General features: G+C 41.0%; 1 protein-coding gene across 2 annotated transcripts in view; it reads right to left on the reverse strand.

Annotated features, from left to right (window-relative positions):
* DAGLA (diacylglycerol lipase alpha) overlaps nucleotides 1-20,154 on the reverse strand; it is a 104,455-nt gene that overhangs the window by 25,321 nt on the left and 58,980 nt on the right. For both annotated transcript variants that reach the window (XM_070767002.1, XM_070767011.1), the window contains exons 3-6: nucleotides 9,102-9,240; nucleotides 6,389-6,600; nucleotides 4,475-4,576; nucleotides 3,289-3,427 (exon numbers count right to left, since the gene is read on the reverse strand). In XM_070767002.1, coding sequence (XP_070623103.1) covers nucleotides 3,289-3,427; nucleotides 4,475-4,576; nucleotides 6,389-6,600; nucleotides 9,102-9,196 — 548 coding nt within the window. In that variant the 5' untranslated portion in view covers nucleotides 9,197-9,240. The remainder of the gene's footprint in view (nucleotides 1-3,288; nucleotides 3,428-4,474; nucleotides 4,577-6,388; nucleotides 6,601-9,101; nucleotides 9,241-20,154) is intronic.

Below are 20,154 nucleotides of genomic sequence, written 5' to 3' on the forward strand. Positions count from 1 at the left end.
CTCAGCTGCAAGCGGCCAGCGAGGCCGCTCGGCTCCGAGGCGAGCGGAAAGGAGGCGGGCGAAGGAGGGCGCAGCTCCGGCCGCTCGCCTCGGATCCGATCGGCCTCGCTGGCCGCTTGCAGCTGAGCTTCGGCAGGGGAAGAGGCGGTGGCGAGCGAAGGCGAGCGAAGGCGCGCGGGGAGCTTGGAAGCAATGCGCGTGGGTAGCTTGGAAGGCGAAGGCGCGCGGGGAGAATGCGAAGGCGCGCGGGGAGCTTGGAAGCAATGCGCGCGGGGAGCTTGGAAGGCGAAGGCGCGCGGGGAGATGTAAGACATACCCCCAAAGTAAGACACAGTGGGGCTTTTGGGGGTAAAAAGATAGTAAGACACTGCCTTACTATCGGGGAAACACGGTAGTAATGAACATAATGTACTTTTGCGCCAGAAGAGAAATGGTTTCCCAATGTCTTCTTTTAAAGCTTTCTTTCTTTTTTAAACTTCCTAGTCCAGTTTATAGCTCTGGGATTTTCCAGTGGTCTCCCATCCAAATAGTAGCTGAGCCAACTTTGCATAATTTGTTCAAGATCAGCCAAAGTAGGCTAGGTGCTGCCACCTGCTGTAATAGTCACATTACAGAGATACATAAGTCACCCCAGAAAAAGAATGTTAGGAATTAATCAGATCAGAAAAAGGCTTTTACAAAGCCTCCCCATGTCTGTTTCTCATTTGTCTCATTATTGATTAAATGAGTCTTTATGTTTAAGAGATAAAGGAAACGTTTCCTTTTGTACCATCCTCTCTTCAAATTCGTCAAGCTTTTCTGTCTTTGTGGATTTCTCAAAATATATAGCTCTTACTTCAAATACAATCAGTGTCAGTTAGCATTTAATAACAGATGGACTGACTCCTTACTCTGAATCTCCATTAATACATTATAAGCATTTTTAAAATGGGAGGTTCTGCTACTTAATTACTCAGTATTTTTAGTACTCTGTTTAGGTTCTGAACCATATTCTCCAATAAGGATTTCTGCTCAATTCTCCAATACGATCTAGGCAATATTACAGAAGTATGATCCTTCATGGATTGTGAAGGAAAACAAAATGATGGAAAATGTTAATATTGTATGTTTGGTCAAAAATCTTATATCTTTGTGAGAAAAAAAATCACACTGGCTAAATTGAATTAATTATAAAAGTTTTGTTGTATTTTAACTTTTAGTCTAATGTACATAATAGTATCATTGTGAGAGAAAAAAACTTGCTGCATAATAAAGAGGACTATAAATGTTGTGAAATATATTTTTAAAAGAATATACACCTGGAAACCAAAATTGTGCTAATATATATATATATATATATATATATATATATATATATATATATATATATATATATATATATATAAACATTTAACACATACAAAATATAGTTTGTCGGCTATAAATATATTACTGCCTTGCAGTGGCCCTAGGTTGGGCCTATAGGCAAAAAAAAAGGAGCTGTGACGTTCCTTAAAAATATACCAGGGTGATCCGACATAAGAAAATATATATATATATATATATATATATATATATATATATATATATATTTGTTTTCGTAAATTTTCACGGGTATATGTATGTAGATTGTTCTGAGTTCGGGTTTTGCCCTGTGTAATATTTTGCATGTTTATGCGACGTTTCGGCGAAATCACATTCACCATCATCAGGCTAAAGTTCCAATCTTTGTGTTGTTGTAAAATGGAATGTTAGCAACTGTCATTTCTTCCTAGTATATAGTGTGGGGGTGGAGATTTGTTTTGAATGTAGCAAATAGATTGGGTGATTATGTTTCAGTGATCTGATTGGTTGGTGTAATCATAATTATTAGAAGGAATGACATGGAGATTTTTATGAAGTGTTTTGTTTAAGGCTGATTTCCAAATATCAAATTTTTAAAATCATAATTATTAGAAGGATTGACATGCTGATTATTATGAAGTGTTTTTTTTGTTGTTTAAGGCTGGTTTCCAAATTTCTGGTAGTCGGGACGTGTCATCTCTTTTATTTATGCAAAGGGGTCTCCTCTCAATTTCTATAGCTTCTAGAGCGATTCTTCTGTATAAATTCTCTGTTTTGTGGAGTAATTTAGTTTTTTCAAAGTCAATTTCGTGCCCTGTTTTTTTAATGTGCTGGACAAGGGAGGAGGTCTTTTCTTCTTTTTTGACTGCATTCACATGTTCTGCTATGCGTTGGCTCACTCTTCGGTTAGTTTGTCCAATGTATGTGGCTGCACATGTTTTGCAAGGGATTTCATAGATTCCTTGGTATTCCAATTGGATTTTATCTTTGGGGCTCCTTAGGATATTAGATATTTTTTGGTTGGTGCAAAATGAAGTTTTGATGTTATGTTTGTGCAGAATTTTACTAATTTTATCCGTGGTGCCTTTGATGTAAGGAAGGATGGTGGTGCCATTGTCCTGTTCTTGATCTTGTTTTTTGGGGGGTGTCTCTTTTTTGATTAGGTTTGTTATTGTTTTCTCTTTGAATCCATTAGAAATTAATACATCTTTGAGTTTGTTCAATTCAGTTTTTAAGTGCTCATGGTCAGCTAAGCGTTTGGTTCTGGTGATGAGAGTTTTGGCCACTGAGGTGATTTGTGCGGGGTGGTGGTGTGAGTGTGCATTTAGATAACGGTTGGTATGGGTTTTCTTTTGGTAGATAGTATGTCCTAGGCTGCCATTGGGTTTTTTATAGACCAGTACATCTAGAAAGGGAAGTTGATCATTGATTTCTGTTTCCATAGTAAACTGTATTTTGGGGTGTAGGCTGTTGAGATGTGTGAGGAAATTGTCTAGTTTTTCTTTACCATGTGGCCAAATTACAAAGGTATCATCAACGTATCTCAGCCAAAGTTTAGGTTTGTATTTGGATTGCTCTAATGCATTATTTTCGAAATATTCCATATAGAGGTTGGCGATGACAGGTGAGAGAGGTGATCCCATGGGGGCTCCCTCTATCTGTTTATATCTTTGTTCATTATAGATGAAGTATGTATTGGTCAGGCAGTGGTTGGTAAGGTCTAGGATATATTTGGGGGGTTTGTGTTTGTCCTGGATAGCTGTATATATATATATCTCACAAGGTCTTTATTATTTACAATTTTTAAAAAAGTGTTCCCCATGTGTAAACTGTACTATTTGTTGCCATATTGAATACATTCATTTGTGCTTATCTACACTGAAAATAATAGATTTGCATTTATCTAAATTGCAAATCTATTTTATAAAAACTCTGAGTCAAGATCTACAATTACAATTTTCTTACCTCAGGTTATATGTTCTTAGATTACGCTGTCTCCTCTTTGTGGCTCGCAATTTAACAAAAGTCCGTCCCGTTGGGTCAAAGACGCAGAGAACTGTGATGCAGACGCTCAAAATGACCACCCAGTTGCAGACGACCATTCCTAGGGAAACAGAGGAGACAGATGATAAGGCCCAACTTGTAAATGGCAGATCTGACTCATTTGTACTCTTTGCTTGAAGTTTATGTATTCTTTTTCACAGTAATAGTCCCTGTTTGATTTTCTTTGATAAGGTAAAGATAATTCTTGTAAAAAAATTCTGATATTCTTGGAGATTCTGCAGCATCATAAATATATCATGAAATATATTTACTGAGGGTTATCAAGCAAGTCTCAATGAGTATAAATACTGTGAATAGTTATATATGCATTATACCACTTTGTTCAGTCTACAGTTGTAGTCCTTCACAGGATCATGGCATAAATGTATACGGAGCACTTTTTTTTTTAGCACAGCCTAGACTTCAACAGATTACCTTTCTAGTTGTAATACTATTAATTATTATGCCTATGAATAAATGTACACGAATGTTTTTAGCAAAACTGAGGGGCGGTATACAAATCTAATAAATACTTAAATTATAACTGTGAAAAAGCAAGATCTAAAAATGTATTTATTTGTTTGTTTGTTTGTAACAATAAAAGTGGACAATAGGCAGTAGGACAGGGATGGAAGGCACAGTGGTACGTTTATGCACGCCCTTTACAGACCTATTTGAAATGAGGAGAGGTCGACTGTAGACAGTCTAAGATTAAAGTTTTTGGAGTTTGGGGAAGAAACTACAGAGTCAAGTAGTGCATCCCAGGCATTGGTCACCCTATTGATGAAGTTGTATTTTCTGCAGTCGTGTTTGGAGCGGTTTATGTTTAGTTTGAATCTATTACATGCTCATGTATTGCTGCAGTTGAAGGTGAAGTAGTCATTAACAGGAAGAACATTTTGGTAAATGATTTTATGAACTACATTTAGATCAGATCGGAGGTGACGTAGTTGTAAATTATACTGATTGAGGGCTATGAACAGGTCTGCGGAGATGGGTGGCATACAAATCCAATAAATAAATAAATAAATAAAAATAAATAATATTCAACACACTACGGTGTGTAAAACATGATTTTAAATACTTATAAATACTTATAAAGACATACCCAAAGTAACACTCTTGGCAGTAACATCATTGCAGGAACTGTAGTACTGAGTTAACCAAACAATGCCCACAATAGCGTAGACAAATTCAATCACCAAGATTGCTGGAACAATAAGAACAGAGTGTACAGTAGTGTAACAACAGCAGCAGCTGCAACAACAACAACAACAACTGATTTCACCATATTTGTGAGCAACAATTTTTACCCAATGAGAAAAATATCCATTATGATGTGTCATTCTAAATGGGATAATATAATTGCAGCCACACAAGAAGAAATTAGGTGTTTAGCTTGCTTAGTTATCAAATTATAACATTTATTCTATGGTAACATTTTATGGAGATTTTAATCATGGTTTTACCTTAATTTATTATTTATCTCATATATTGTATTGCCCACATATATATTTGCTGATGTTTTATTTAAACTTATATTTTAAAACTTATACTTGTATTTCTATGTATAATGTGTTTTATCAGTGTTGTATATCAGAGATTACATGACCTTTGTAAATGCCACGCACTAAATAAAAGTAAATGTCATTCTAAATGTTTTCGCTTTCACCCAGATAAACATACAATGTGATTCTCTAGGACAGTGATGGTGAAGCTTTTTTGGTTCACGTGCCAAAAGTGTGTGTGTGGGTTTGCTAGCCTGCATCTACGTACCCACACACTTCCCTCCCCGCCCCCCGCATGCACACACATACACCCGCGCTGCCTCTGTGCATTTGCACAATTCCCTCCATCCCTGTCCCAGGCCTCACTGAAGCCTTGGACATGAAAAAAATACCAAAGGGACAAACAGGAAGTTAGGCAAAATGCACTTATGGTTTGCCCATTGAACTGTTTTTTGCACTCCGGAGCTTCAGGAAACTTCTCTAAAGCCTCCGGAGTGCAAAAAACAGCACAACAGGTGAACCAGAAGTGCATTTTGCCTAACTTCCGGTTTGTCCGTTGGGTGGTTTTTTTCACTCTGGGCCTTCAGGGAAGCATCCCTGAAGCATCCGGAGGGCGAAACAGCCTTTGCCAAGGCTGAAAGTCAGCTGGCCAGCGCAACGCATGCACACTGGAGCTGACATAGGGCAACGGCTCATGTGCCCTCCGATATGGCTTTGCGTGCCACCTGTGATTCGCTATCATGGGTCTAGGAAAAAAAAATTAAAGATGATAATGGGAACCTTAACTATAAAAATGAACAAGGAAAGCATATAAAATTTCTTATCTCGCTATAGCACACATATATTTCCATATATCTGTATGTAGACTCTTTTTGGAGGCTTGGAGTGAATAGCATAATATATTCCACACACGGTTTTGGGGGAGGGGGGTAGATAGGCATCAGATTTTTTTTTTTACAAATGAAAGCTCATGGTAAGTGAACAAAGGAAATAATGGTGAGTTTAAGAAAGATAATTATAGCATGTGTTTCTCTTCACAGAATAGTAAACTATATTTACTTATCCTTAAAAGTATCGTGTTAACATGTTTGTCTTTGCGGAATACAAGAAACAGCATACATGCACCACCATCAAAGCATCAGACAAAGTATATGTATTTCATTAATGAGGCTGTCAATTTTTTAACAATAAGAAATTCATAATGTGCATTCGCCCAAGAAAAAGTGATACAAATTTTATGGAGGCATAAATAAGGAGGATATTTCCCTATTTGGGGTGGTGGTGGTAGAAGTATGTTTTCCCACATCTGTAAAAGTAATGAAACAGTGACTAAACTTGCAAACAATACTCAATTTCAGTAGGCATATATCCAAGATGCAGACATCTTTTGGTGCCACAACTGAAAATGCCCTTGGATCACTCAGTGTCTGTAAATATCATGAATGGTGGACACGACAGCCAGCTGCATCAGGACCAAACATTAATCAAAAAAACCCTTGGCCTCTGCCTCTTACCCAATCTGACGTATAGCACATATTGCATGGAATCCCGGGGTTCTGTGTACAAGATGCTGCCACGCATGCTGAGCCAGATGATTGCAACTTCAGCGATCATGCAGCTGAGCAAAATACCCAGATAACCTCTGCCATGGTCCACCAGATTGAGAGAGCAGGTCTCATTGGGATTGTATGCCAGTCCAAAGAGCACCACAGAAAGGATGATGAACCTGCCGTACACAAGCCATATTCAGTTGACAAAGCTTGAGACAATATATACATGAACAAAGACTTTTAGCCATATTAGGAACAAGAAGCCTAACATTTATTAGTTGTTTTTTTTAATCTGGTGGTTTGTTTTGTTTTATATGAGCTGAGAAAGGAAGTATCTTTTTTTAAAAAATCCTGGGAATAGTTAGCATTATATAAATAACCAAAATGTTTGCAGTTTATAAAATTAACTGCTGCCAATAAAAGCTTATGCCACAATAAACTACTACTAGTACGTGGAGTATTATATTCACAGATAAATTATTTTGATATTACAGTATTCATAAAATAAACATGTCAAAGTTTCAGTTCCTAAATGGACTATCATATTGCTTTTAGGTATAGGGGGTTATGGGATTCTCAGATAATAGGAATATATCAGTTCATCCAACATCAAACCTGTATTTTGTTAATATCGTTCAATTATGGGTGCTATGTATTCCTTGTGCTGCTGTAATAGTAAAATGCTGGTGGTTAGCTAACAAAGTTCCTCCGCCCACATACTGATTTCTGGATGGTGTCCCAGAACACACTCCGTGTTCCTCTGCAATATAAGGGTGGGTGGGGGAAGGCTGCATCAATCCCCTTGAGATTTATCTGTCCCTCCATCATGTAAAGAGGCCTGGAAATGGGAACAGTAAAAACCTGCACATACTTCAACAGTCAGCAGAGGGCAGGCGAAAATGTTGTCAGGCACACACTTTTTGATTCCCAATTCCCAATTATATTGTTTTTATTCTGGCATATAATTTGCAATGCTTGCCAATGCATACACTAGTGCTCTCTCTCTCTCTCTCTCCCCCCCTCACCTCTCTCTCTCTTTTTCTCTTTCACACACAGTATATCTTAACTATCACAGGCTCCTAAATGCCATACATTTGTTTGCTCATGAGGAACCTACCCAAAAAGATGAAGACAACACATACTGTACATGCCATTACCACCAATTATTGTTTTGTCCATGAACAGCAGAGTTTTGGAAAAGACATTAGGCTAGAACCTTGAAGTCTCACAACAGAAAACCCAGTCTCAAAACAAAAGAATCCTCAGGTCAGATATTAATATTAGGCATCAGAATCAAGGAGAGGTCATTATCCTTTCACACAAACCCCCCTTTTTCCTCTCTGTTAAATCTCTGATTGGGAGTAGAATAGAATAACAGAATTGGAAGGGATCTTGAAGATCTGACTTCCATCAATTTCTTGTAACGTTTTGTATAATAAAAAGATCTGGGTGTTTATGGTTTTCTATATATATATTTCTAATAAAGGTAATACACTGGAGTTATTTGATTTTTTTGGGGGGGGATAAGTATGACTTTAATTACAAATATATTAATGGGCTGAAATGGAAGAATTGCATTTGCCTCCAATAAGATTTTGAGCTTTCGAAGTATAGCTTGATCCAAGAAGCCCTGCTTTTAATAGTTTCTTAATGGATGTTGACATGGTTTGGTTTCTTAGTGGCAGTATCTACATAGAAACCACGCAAACCAATTCTATCTTTTCTTTTGACACTGACAATATATTTTAAGTGGATTTATATCATATTAATTATCCTCCACCACAACCATGGATATACAGTGGTACCTCTACTTAAGAACTTTTCTAGATAAGAATTGGGTGTTCAAGATTTGTTTGCCTCTACTTGAGAACCATTTTCTACTTAAGAACCCGAGCCTGGAAAAATTTCTCAGGAAATTTGAGAGCGTCACGAAGGCCCGGCCAGTTTCCTGCCATTTCTCCTTTAATCACGGCCATCTCGGGCTTTTTTGGGCTGCCAGAGGAGCCTTTCGGTGGTGCTTAAGGAGGCTTTGGCAGCCCAGAGCAAACGGAGGGAGGCATGTGCTCCTCCTCGCTGTCTCAGAGTCCCTCTTTTTTAATTTTAATCCCTTAAAATTTTGAATCTTTTTGATTCCCCTCACCTCACCTTCTTCCTTTGGCAGCGACTGTCCTCCTCTTCTTCCTCCTCCTCCTCCCACCCAAATCCGAGCTTTTATTTCTTTCCTAATGGGTTTGCATGCATTATTTGCTTTTACATTGATTCCTAAAGGAAAAATTGCTTCTACTTAAGAACTTTTCTACTTAGGAACCTGGTCATGGAACAAATTAAGTTCTTAAGTAGAGGTACCACTGTAATTTCTCTGGCTTTTTTTCTCTTTAATATAATTCTGTTGATTTTCAATTCGTTTTAGCTGATTTTAGAATAAACTGGATACTCTGACAACTTCCCTGAAGACATTACAGAGCCATAGCAGTGAAACAAATAATTTAAAAAGAATTATTTGAGCCTGAACCTTATACATGCATAGATCCATATACTGTTTTGTATATATGAACTTTAGCAGAATATTTTAAATTGCAACGTAGTATTAATACCTGGACATGACAATTACAAAAAAAATATCAATGGCTTATGACTTAACAATATAAGTCTTCTTCTTATGTATATTTTCACTTACCAAGTTGTATGAAGAAGAAAGAGAAAAATGGCAGGCAAAACGAGATCATCACTTCCTACAGACCAGCGACGACGGAACACCACAATGCCTGGCATGGCTAGTGAGCCTGAAAAGGGTCACCGGGCACAATATTAACTTTCTGTGATAGAAATACAAAGAACAGGAACATAATGACAAAATCAATATTTACACAAATTTACTACAAAATATATTGTCTAGAGGCACTGCTTCTAAAATTCTGTTTGTTTAAAGTCTTTAAAGCAGACCTGGGCAAGGGGCGGCCGGGGGACCACATCTGGTCCGCCCGCTGTCTGTGACCGGCCCGCCTGCTATCTGTGACCGGTCCGCGGAGGTCGGGGTCCGCTCCAATGTGAGGATGAAAGAGCTCACCTCATCTGCCGGGACTCCTCCGGTTTCTGCTTCCCTGATGAATCATGAGGAAAGCAGGAACCGGAGGAGTCCCGGCAGATGCAGTGAGTTCTTTCATCTTCACGACCTCCTACCAAGAGTGGCCGAGCACAGAAACCATGCAAACACTCCAGCGCAGTGATTGTGGTGCACCGTGTTGCCGTAAAGCAAACAATTAGGGGTCTGTAGAGTGGGTCTGGGTGTTTAGGCCAGTCCAGGGTCTGGGTCTTTACAGTATTGGGAAGAACTGAGTTAATTATATCAGCCTGGCCCTCTAAAACCATCCCAATTTCTCATGCGGCCCCATGGCAAAATTAATTGCCCACCCCTGCTTTAAAGAATCAATTGCAGCTCTTTAAATTCGTAACACATTTTTATGAGGAATTAGAATATTGAAACTAAATTAATACTATTTATATTACTTCTAGAATAATCAGATTCAGTGGGTCATGAAAATAGAACCTTAAATCACAAGTGGAAACCTAGTTTCTTTTTGTTTTTCAATATGCCAATAGTATAGAAAATGTGGATTTTAATATATTTGATCCTTCGGAGAACATTTAGCAGATGTTGGATATATCTCCTTGCTTTTGGAGATCAGCAAAATATTGCCTAATTGCCATGATTTGGGTTTGTCTTAGTATTAGCACATTTTGAGTTGACTCTATTGGATAGTAACATTTCTGTCCGTAAACATGAATCTATTGTTGCTGTTTATATTCACCTGCAGTATTTTGAAAGTTTGAAATTCAATGTTTGAGTTATGTTTTGTTTTTAGGGCTTTGGTTTCTGCAACAAAGTGACTCTATAAAATGGGACTCTTATTTAATTTGTTTTGGTTACTTACAAAAAAAATATATAACTCATATTGTTAACACCATTTACACACACAAGTAAAGACGGAAACAGACCTGCACATACAATCACATATTCATTTGATTGAATTGATTTAATAAAATATGAAAATTACATCAGATCTAGGGATGTAACAAAGTGAATTAAAATCTACAGTAATCTACAAGCTCATGCAGTTATCAATAGAAAGGGAGATGTACAAAAATTGCCTCAACCTCTATTTTATACAATGTATAATTGCATAAAAAATCTTTGCAGCTGTATAATATCATTACTATTATTCATTAAAAGTTTGGGAGATCTGCATCTGATCTTATCATGAAACATTTTCCTGACTACTAGATAAACCTGAAACGAAAAAATTAACTCCTATGGAAGGTCGTAAGTATAAAACGTATCAGGAAAGACAATGAACTCAATCTGTATAGTCTGGAGGACAGAAGGAAAAGGGTGGACATGATCGAAACATTTAAATATGTTAAAGGGTTAAATAAGGTTCAGGGGGGAAGTGTTTTTAATAGGAAAGTGAACACAAGAACAAGGAGACACAATCTGAAGTTAGTTGGGGGAAAGATCAAAGGCAACATGAGAAAATATTATTTTACTGAAAGAGTAGTAGATCCTTGGAACAAACTTCCAGCAGACGTGGTAGATAAATCCACAGTAACTGAATTTAAACATGCCTGGGATAAACATATATCCATTGTAAGATAAAATACAGGAAATAGTATAAGGGCAGACTAGATGGACCATGAGGTCTTTTTCTGCCGTCAGTCTTCTATGTTTCTATGTTTCTATTCAAATAAGAAGGTAGGGCCAAACAGCACGGTATTCCTGTTTCTAGACTAGAGAAAATTCACTTTAGTCATAGGAATTAACTTAAGTTATACAGACTATATTTTATTTCTTATAACCAACAAATAAATCCATATAATGAAACAAAGCAAAAGGTTTAATCTTGTTTACACATATGCTATTTCACTGGATACTGTTATCTGTCCAGACAAGAATATTTCATGGTTCATTTCAACTTGATCACAGAAATAGAGAGCCTACAGAAAATAGCTTACCGGGGTTAACATCATCAGACTAGAGCACTATGCAGATTGTGCAGCAAAGGCCACATCAGCAGAGGCAAATTGTGTATCTTGCAATGTCAATAAATGTAAAAAAAAAAAAGCTAATTTAATTATCTACATGCAGAAGTATCTCAGAACTGTTGCTACTTTGAGGTTTGTTCATGTTACTATTCCTCTGACCCCGTTGGGTCATGACCCCGTTGGGTTCAGAGCAAGCCAAAAGATACATCCTCTAGCCACCAATTTTCCAGATCTGCAGAAGAGGCCAATTATTGAAAATCTAGTGCCTGGTCCAAATAAATTGGGAGTGGCTGGCACACATCCAGTTTATGCCATGTATACATTCCCTGGATTTAGAATTGATTTAGCAGCAGAAATAAACATAATTTCTTATGGCCACTAGACAGTCAGATTTAGCCTAGATACAGTATAAAATAGGATACATCTTCAATTTTTTTTTTTTTGGCCTTGATGGATGACATACAAATCTTCCCTTTACTAGGCATTTATACCCTTCTATGTAATTTCTAATAAATCTAACATCAGAAAGACAATGTTGTTGCTTGTATGTACCCTGAGAGCTTATGCACCAGAGACAAATTCCTTATGTGTCCAATCACAATTGGCCAATGAAAAATATTGTCTTGTCTTGTCTTGTTTAGTCTAATTCCTGTTCCTATTCCTATTCCTTCCACATCCTCTTTCTTCAACCTTCATTCTGAAACTTTGTCACCCTACAGTCATTCTACTTTCATTCCTGTTTCTTTCACTTTTTGTCATCTTCCATGTCCATTTTGGACTATGTATTGTATCTTATGATTCTTGATGAATGTATTTTTCCCCTTTTATGTACATTGAGAGCACCAAAAATCAATTCCTTGTGTGTCCAATCACACTTAGCCAATAAAGAATTCTATTCTATATAGTACACTGTTTTCTCTGAGGTCTACACAAAACGAGCAAAGGTGTCTATTCAATTTCAGCTGTGATTTTAGTCATTTGTTGCTCACTGCTTGTACAATTGCTAGAGGAATATAAACTATTTACACAAATGCAAATAAAATTTTGCAGCCATGACTAAAAATCTGATAACAGTTAATAATTTATACCAAGCCTCAACAAGATACAAAGTTATTGCAGATTTTAAGATAACAATTTCTTTTTCCTGCATTTTAAGTTCCTGGCAATTAAAGCAGGAAGCTACCAGTAATACTCTCAGTACTGCTTCAATGCACGTTAGTTCTAATCTCTATTTGCTTCCATTGTTTTTTCAAGTATTAAACAAGCATTGTTTTTTTAAGCAAAGAACAAACAATGAAATATCATCTATTTTCTATTATGCATTAGAATAGGCGTTGATTGCTTACCTGAACGCCTCTTCTCGTACGGTGAGCGGGTACAGCAGTCACATGGGTTGCTCATGTCCAATCCGGTGGAACTGAGCCTAGTATTAAAAAAGCTTGCCGGATCCGCCCCTTCCCCAGAATTCGCGAATCCATAGACTAGGCTCAGTTGTGAAGCTCTGTAGTGTTCAACTCTCATTGTTAGAGGAAGAAAGATATAGAAAGGTAAAGAAGACACATACAAGGGCGGGAAGTGACTGCTGTACCCGCTCACCGTACGAGAAGAGGCGTTCAGGTAAGCAATCAACGCCTATTCTCCGTACTGAAGGAGCGGGTCCAGCAGTCACATGGGACATACCCAATAGATGGTCCCTAGGGTGGGATTAGCTTGCTATCGTGTGAGATAACGGATTGGAGTACCCTTCTGCCGAAGGCAGCGTCCGCTGAAGCGTAAGAATCAATTTTGTAGTGCCTGATGAAGGAATTTGGCGAGGCCCAAGTGGCTGCTTTGCAGACCTCCTCCAACGGGGCTTGAGTCGCCCAAGCGGCCGAGGTGGCTGCGCTCCTGGTGGAATGCGCAGTGATGTTCCTTGGAACTGAGAGGGAGGCCGACTCATAGGCCTTAGATATAGTCCCTCTGATCCAACGGCCTATTACTGTTGAAGACACTTTGGCCCCCATGACTCTGGGATGATAGGCTACAAAAAGTGCTTCTGACCTCCGAAAGGGTCCTGTGCGTTGGATATATATTCTCAGCGCTCTGGTGAGATCCAGGGTGTGCCATCTAATTGCCAAGGGATGGTCTCGTTGGAGGCAGAAGGAAGGTAGGACAATATCCTGAGATCTGTGGAACATGGAACTGACCTTGGGTAAGAAGGTAGGGTCCAGTCGCAAGACTACCTTGTCCTGATGGAATTGGCAAAGGTCCTGCCTGATTGAGAGGGCAGCCAGCTCCGAAATGCGCCGGGCAGAGGTAATAGCCACCAGGAAGGCTACCTTAAAGGATAGGTACCTGAGGGATGCCGATTTTAGGGGTTCGTATGGTGCCTGCGTGAGGGAATGGAGAACCCGTGGCAGATCCCAGGATGGATACCTGTGGACCTTGGAAGGTCTGAGGTTGGCTATGCCCTTGAGGAATTCCTGAACTTCAGGGAAGGATCGGAGAGGCTGTCTGCGGGGACCCCCTAGGACAGATGAAATGGCTGCCAGATGACGCCGGAGGGTGCTGGTGGAAAGTCCTTTATGGAAGCCTTGCATAAGGAAGGAAATAATTCTGTGTATGGGGATGCACAGAGGGGAGAGACCTTCCTGTAAACACCACTGGTGAAACTTGGACCACGTGTGGTCGTAGATTCGATTGGTCGAGCCCCTCCTGGCCTTTAGAATGACCTCCACTGAATCGGGGTCATGACCACGCAGTTCTAAATCTCTCCTGATAACAGCCAGGCGGTGAGGTGGAACCACTCCGGGTCTGGATGGAAAGAGGCCCCCTGCCGCAGCATATCCCCCGAAACGGGGAGTCGCCAAGGGTCCTGGACGGACAGCTGTTGGAGATCCGCGAACCAGGGCCGGCGGGGCCAATGAGGGGCGATTAAGATTACTCGGGCCCTCTCGGTGAGGACCTTGTGAATCACGTCCGGGAGGATTGGAATTGGAGGAAATGCGTAGAGTAGGCCTGGAGGCCATGGACTCCGGAGGGCATTGATTGCTTCCGCTCCCGGGGATGGAAATCTGGAATAGAAGCGAGGGAGTTGGGCGTTCGCATTGGTCGCGAAGAGATCCAGGACTGGTAGGCCGAATCTGAGGGTGATTTGATGGAACAGGTCTTGATGGAGGTTCCACTCTCCTGGGTCTATCGTTGCTCGGGATAGCCAATCCGCCTGGACGTTGAGACTCCCCGAGATGTGATCGGCTAGGAGCGACTGGAGATGTTTTTCCGCCCAAAGGCCCAACTTGAGGGCCTCCCTCATGAGAGCCTTGGATCTCGTGCCCCCCTGTCTGCAGATATGGCTTTTTGTGGCAATGTTGTCGGTGAGAATGAGAACGTGCCGGTTGGGAATGCGAGGAGAGAAATGCTTCAGAGCCAGGGAAACGGCTCTTAACTCTAGCCAATTGATTGGCCTGGAAGCTTCCTCTGGGGACCACGTGCCCTGGGCTATCATCCCCTGGGCGTGGGCGCCCCATCCCGATAGACTGGCATCTGTGGTGATGACAAATTGATCCGGGCACCTGAACGGGGATCCTCTGTCCATGGCCGGAGACTTCCACCACTTGAAGGATCTGCGAACACTCAGTGGGATGACAATGCGTCGATTTGAGTTGCTGTGCCCCGATCTCTGAAAAGGCAACAGTAGCCACTGGAGTTCCCTAGCATGAAGGCGAGCCCAGGGAATGATGCCTATGCATGACACCATCTTCCCCAAAAGGGAAGATAGAGTAACTATGGATACTGAAGGATTAGATAAAATGTTAGAAATTAACTCCACTATACTGAGTTTTCTCTCGGGAGAGAGAAAAACCTGGGAGGATTTTGAATCAATAATGGATCCCAGGTGAGAAATGGAAGTGGAAGGATGGAGGTGACTTTTATCAAAGTTGATGGAAAATCCATGGTCCTGAAGGACTGACATGGTGACAGAAAGGTCTGTTTTCACTCTCTCTAGGGAGTTCCCATGAATTAAAATATCATCAAGATAACATAAAATGTGGATGGGAGACGCCCGGATATAGGCCGCCAGGGACCCCAAGAGCTTTGTAAAGACCCGAGGGGCCGAGGAAAGGCCAAATGGCATCGCCCTATACTGGAAATGCCTGCCTTGAAAGGAAAAACGTAAAAATTTTCTGTGGCATTTGGCTATAGGAATGTGAAGGTAGGCCTCAGTGAGGTCTAAGGAGACCATGAAATCTCCCGAGTGAATGGCGGCCAAAATAGAAGACAAGGAGTGCATCTTAAACTTCCTATATTTGATGAATAGGTTTAGTTTCTTTAAATCCAAAATGGCTCTCCAACCTCCGGAGGACTTTGGAACCATAAATAGGATGGAGTAAAAACCTAGGCCCTTCTGACCCGAAGGGACCGGTTGAATGGCTCTGATGGACAAAAGATGAGAAATGGCCTCCTCCATACGGTTACAATCTGAGGATGACCTGGGAGAAGGGCAGGAAATAAAACGTTTAGGGGGAGGAGAAATAAATTCTAAAAGAAGGCCTGTTTGAACAGTGTCAATGACCCAAGGGTCCTTGGAGGTGAGACGCCAATTAGAGGCGAAATGAGCTAGGCGACCCCCTATGGGAATGGAGGTAAGATTACCATCTAGGTTTTTTTGAAGCTCTGTTAGAGGAAGCTCCCCTTTGGAAACGAAACCCTCTACCCCTGGAGTTCCTACCTTGGGAACGAAAGCGGGGGGAATACTGACCTGGAGATCTCTGATAGGAAGCCGCTTGATCTTGCTGGCGCCCTGGGCGACGAAAGGACTGCGTTTTGGTAACCTTTTTGGTGGTTGGACCCAAAACCTTCTTCTTGTCCGTGGTCTCCGTGAGGAGTGGATCCAGAAGATCACCGAAGAGAAGGTCGCGCTTTAAGGGGCCCTGGGATAACTGCCACTTTTGGCGAACTCCCGCTTGCCAAGGGCGAATCCATAGGAGTCTTCTTGCCGTTGTAGAGGCTGCAATAGACTTAGCAGAAAATCTAGTAGATTGCAAGGTGGCATCAGCCACGTACTGGGCAGCTGCAAAGACCTTGTTGAAGTCTTGTTGACCTCTCAAGTCATCGGGAGGAATGTGCTGTTGAAGTTGGCGAAGCCACAGCAGCATGGCTCTGGAGAAGAAGGAGGCCGCTGCCGAACTTTTAATGGCCCAGGAATCAGCGGTGAATCCTCTTTTGAGCATTTGCTCGATGCGCTTGTCCTCTGGGCGGAGGACTTCCTCCGCCTCGCCTGGCACAGCCGCTGCCGAGTGAAGAATCTTGACAGGTTCATCTGGTTTGGGAAAGGATAGAAGCTCTTCATAGGAAGAGGAAAGTTTATACAACTTTCTGTCCTTGGTGGAGGGATTAAGGCCAGAGGCTGGAAAATCCCACTGTTTGAGTAAGGCATCTTTAAACAATTTAGGCATAGGAATTACCTCGTTATCCTCCTGTTCCTCTGTGAAGTAAGGTAAATTCTCCTCCGGGGGATCAGTGGAAGTGGAGGCTTGTTTCTCCTGGGCCGCTAATCCCGTAGAAATTCTAGCTTTGAGGAGGAGAGATTTGAATAGTTGAGAAGGAAAAATAGTAATTGGAGGAGGGACTTTTATTTGGGATTCCTCATCCTCTGATAAGCCCTGAAAAGGGTCTTCATCCTCCTCTACATCCTCATATTCATCCTGGGAGGAATCTGAATCATCCTGAATAGGAGCTCTGACCGCTGGGGAAGAACCCAAGGGGCGGGAGGAACGAGAAGGAGGAAGAGGTAAAGGAAGCTCATTGATGGTGGAGAGTTTGGCATCAATGGCTTTGGACAACACAGCAAAAATAGATTGGAACTCAGGAGGTAAACTGGAAATATCAGCAGAAATGGCAGAAGAATCCCTAAAGGCCTGGGAGGATCCTGGCTGGGGGGAATCTTCAATAATATCTGGTTCCTCTGGACCTATGCCCCATAGGTTAGGTTGGGGTCTGTCTAGGTTTGGCTCATCCAGAGATAACACAGGGACCCCAGAAGGAGGCAGACTAGAGGCCTCTGGTGGGTCTTGACTACTGATTACTTGGGCCTGCACTTTCAAACGTTTTGCTGATTTGTCATGGATTTTTTGTAGGGCTAGGTCCCTTCTCTTCTCGGCCCTGGTGACCTTGGTCGAGGGGCGGGCCCCTGGAGAAGAGGAGGAAGAGGCCTGGGGGATACTAGTAATCTCATCGCCTGTAGGCCTGGCCTCTCTGGGACCTTTAGTTGTGCCTCTCTTGGGAAAAGTAGCCATAGTCTGACAATTAACAGAAGACAAGGCTGAGCCAATAACTGAATTATAAGGAGAAGATTTCAAGGACTTCCCAAGAGGAATGGATCCTGCTTCGAGGCCTCGAAGCTGCTGAAACGTGAGGACAATCTGGGCAAACCCAGAGTTCGTGCCCCCAAATCCAGCGGGGCCAGCCTCCCTAAACTTTGTAATTAAGTAAACCAAGGCACTCTGGTTGGAGGCTTAGCCGGTGGAGAATTTAGCCTGGGACCCCCAAGGCCCGCTCCCGGATCCACGCGGTGGACTGAGGCCTACGCGGCTGGCAGAAGGCCAACACGAGAGGCCTAGATTTTAAAAAAAGGGCGCGAAGGCCTTCGCGCCGAAAAGATCGCTCCGTAGAATTTCTTAAGGGAAAAGCGATCGACTAAGTCCAGGAGACTAGAAGGCGTCTCACTCCGCAGGAGGTATTTTATAAGCCCTTTGTATACAATAAATAATCAATAATTCAATGGATAAATACTTGCACCAGGACCTCCAGGCCAAAGGATTAGAAGAATCCACAAGCGGCCGCAGGAATCGTAACCGGCAAAACCGCCGGGGGAAAACGAAACCGCAACTTCTCCCAAGGAAAAAAGCCGAGCCGCTTTTTCTCTTTTTTTCTTTTAAACGGCTGGCGCAATTAGTGCAAGTAATTAAATAAAGACAATAAATCTTACTACTTTTTGAAGGAAAGATCGAAGGGAAGGTGTTAGAATGTTGAACGAGCTATCACAATACAACCGCAGGACATGCGAACTGAGCGAATTCTGGGGAAGGGGCGGATCCGGCAAGCTTTTTTAATACTAGGCTCAGTTCCACCGGATTGGACATGAGCAACCCATGTGACTGCTGGACCCGCTCCTTCAGTACGGAGAACTAGGACTTGTTTCACAGAACACTGTTTAGTCATTCACAATGTACAATTCTAATATTATCATAAGAGTTATTGTTTTATGCTAAATTCAAATTCCATTTTAAGTACCGTCACTAGATCTGTAATCTTCTTAATGTATAAGCATGAAGCTGCATAAGAATACCAAAATGCCATTACAGAATCAAGTAAAACTAAAGATATATCATGTATCATATTCATTGTTTCTCTCTTTATTTTAATCTGAACTTTTTTTCATAAAAATAGATTCGTTACTTTCCAATTTCAGATCTTCATTGTCATTTGTTCCTATAGGTTTGAAGCTGGTTAAGTTTGTACTTTTGGTTCATATTCCAGGAAAAGAGATTTTGTAAGCAAGGGATGGGTAGCAGAAACTTTAAACACAGGAACCCATATGGACATTGACTCAAAAATGCAGAAAGAAACCCAGGTTTCAAACTATGTGACTAATATACAGTAAGGACAGAATACCGGGAGAAGTTCTTGAATGTATCATTTTATTCTCTCTAAGAAACCTATTTATTTAACCTTTTAAAGTCTGCTTTGGCAATGTGAATCAGGGAGACAGTTTGAACTATATCTTAATATAGCACCTTGATAACTTCCAAACTATACCAAAAGAAAAATTGATCTCTTTGTTTCTTTAGTTAGTGTTGACCAAGGTCTCCCAGCTGGGTTTGTGCCAAAAAAAAGAGTTAGAATTCAGTCTCCAGATTTCTAGCCTGATGGCTTAATCAGTATGCCAAATACCTTTTCCATGCAAAGGTTACCTATGAGAAAATAAAGGAAATAAACATTTATCCAAAAGTCTTTAATTAATAATATCACCCCATTCTTAGTTACTCATTTCAAAAAGTGATGTGATGCATTCGCTCAGCATAATACATGTAATCCTTCTGTAACAAATACAAAAATTGGGACTGGCAACTTTGTAGTTAAGGGAAACAATTGCTATGTGAAAAATCACATGACATAACTGTATTAATGATTTTACTTCAGCTTTTCTTTGTTTTGTAATGTCAAAAATATATAGCCCTAAACAGCTGGGAGAGTGCAAATAGTGGGGAAGGTTTCTAGGATTAATTCACAAGGAAGTCTGGATAAAAATCTTATACTAATCCTTTTGTTCCATTTTCTTGCACTTTGGAATGATCACCCCAAGGCTAGAATAATTAGAAAGACAGGAATTGATTTTGTATTTATTTTCATTGGAGAGGAAGGGATTACAAGAGAGTAAGCAGGCACACAAAGGTGAAAATACATAGAAAAGGATGAATTAGTGCCAGCTGTTTGCCTAACACACAGGTGGCTGCAGCTGCAAGCTACTGCATTTTTCCGAGTATAAGACGCACCTTCCCCCTTAAAAAAGGGTGGAAATGTTGGTGCATCTTATACACTGAATGCAGCCATGTTTTTTTGCCCCAAAGCCTCGCCCCCGCATTCCATTTTTGGACAGAGGGTCTAGGAAGTCTGCAGAGAGCTCCTAGCATGACTGGAGGAGGAATTCT

Source organism: Erythrolamprus reginae, chromosome 1 (assembly GCF_031021105.1).
Source record: "Erythrolamprus reginae isolate rEryReg1 chromosome 1, rEryReg1.hap1, whole genome shotgun sequence".
Lineage (NCBI taxonomy): Eukaryota > Metazoa > Chordata > Lepidosauria > Squamata > Dipsadidae > Erythrolamprus > Erythrolamprus reginae.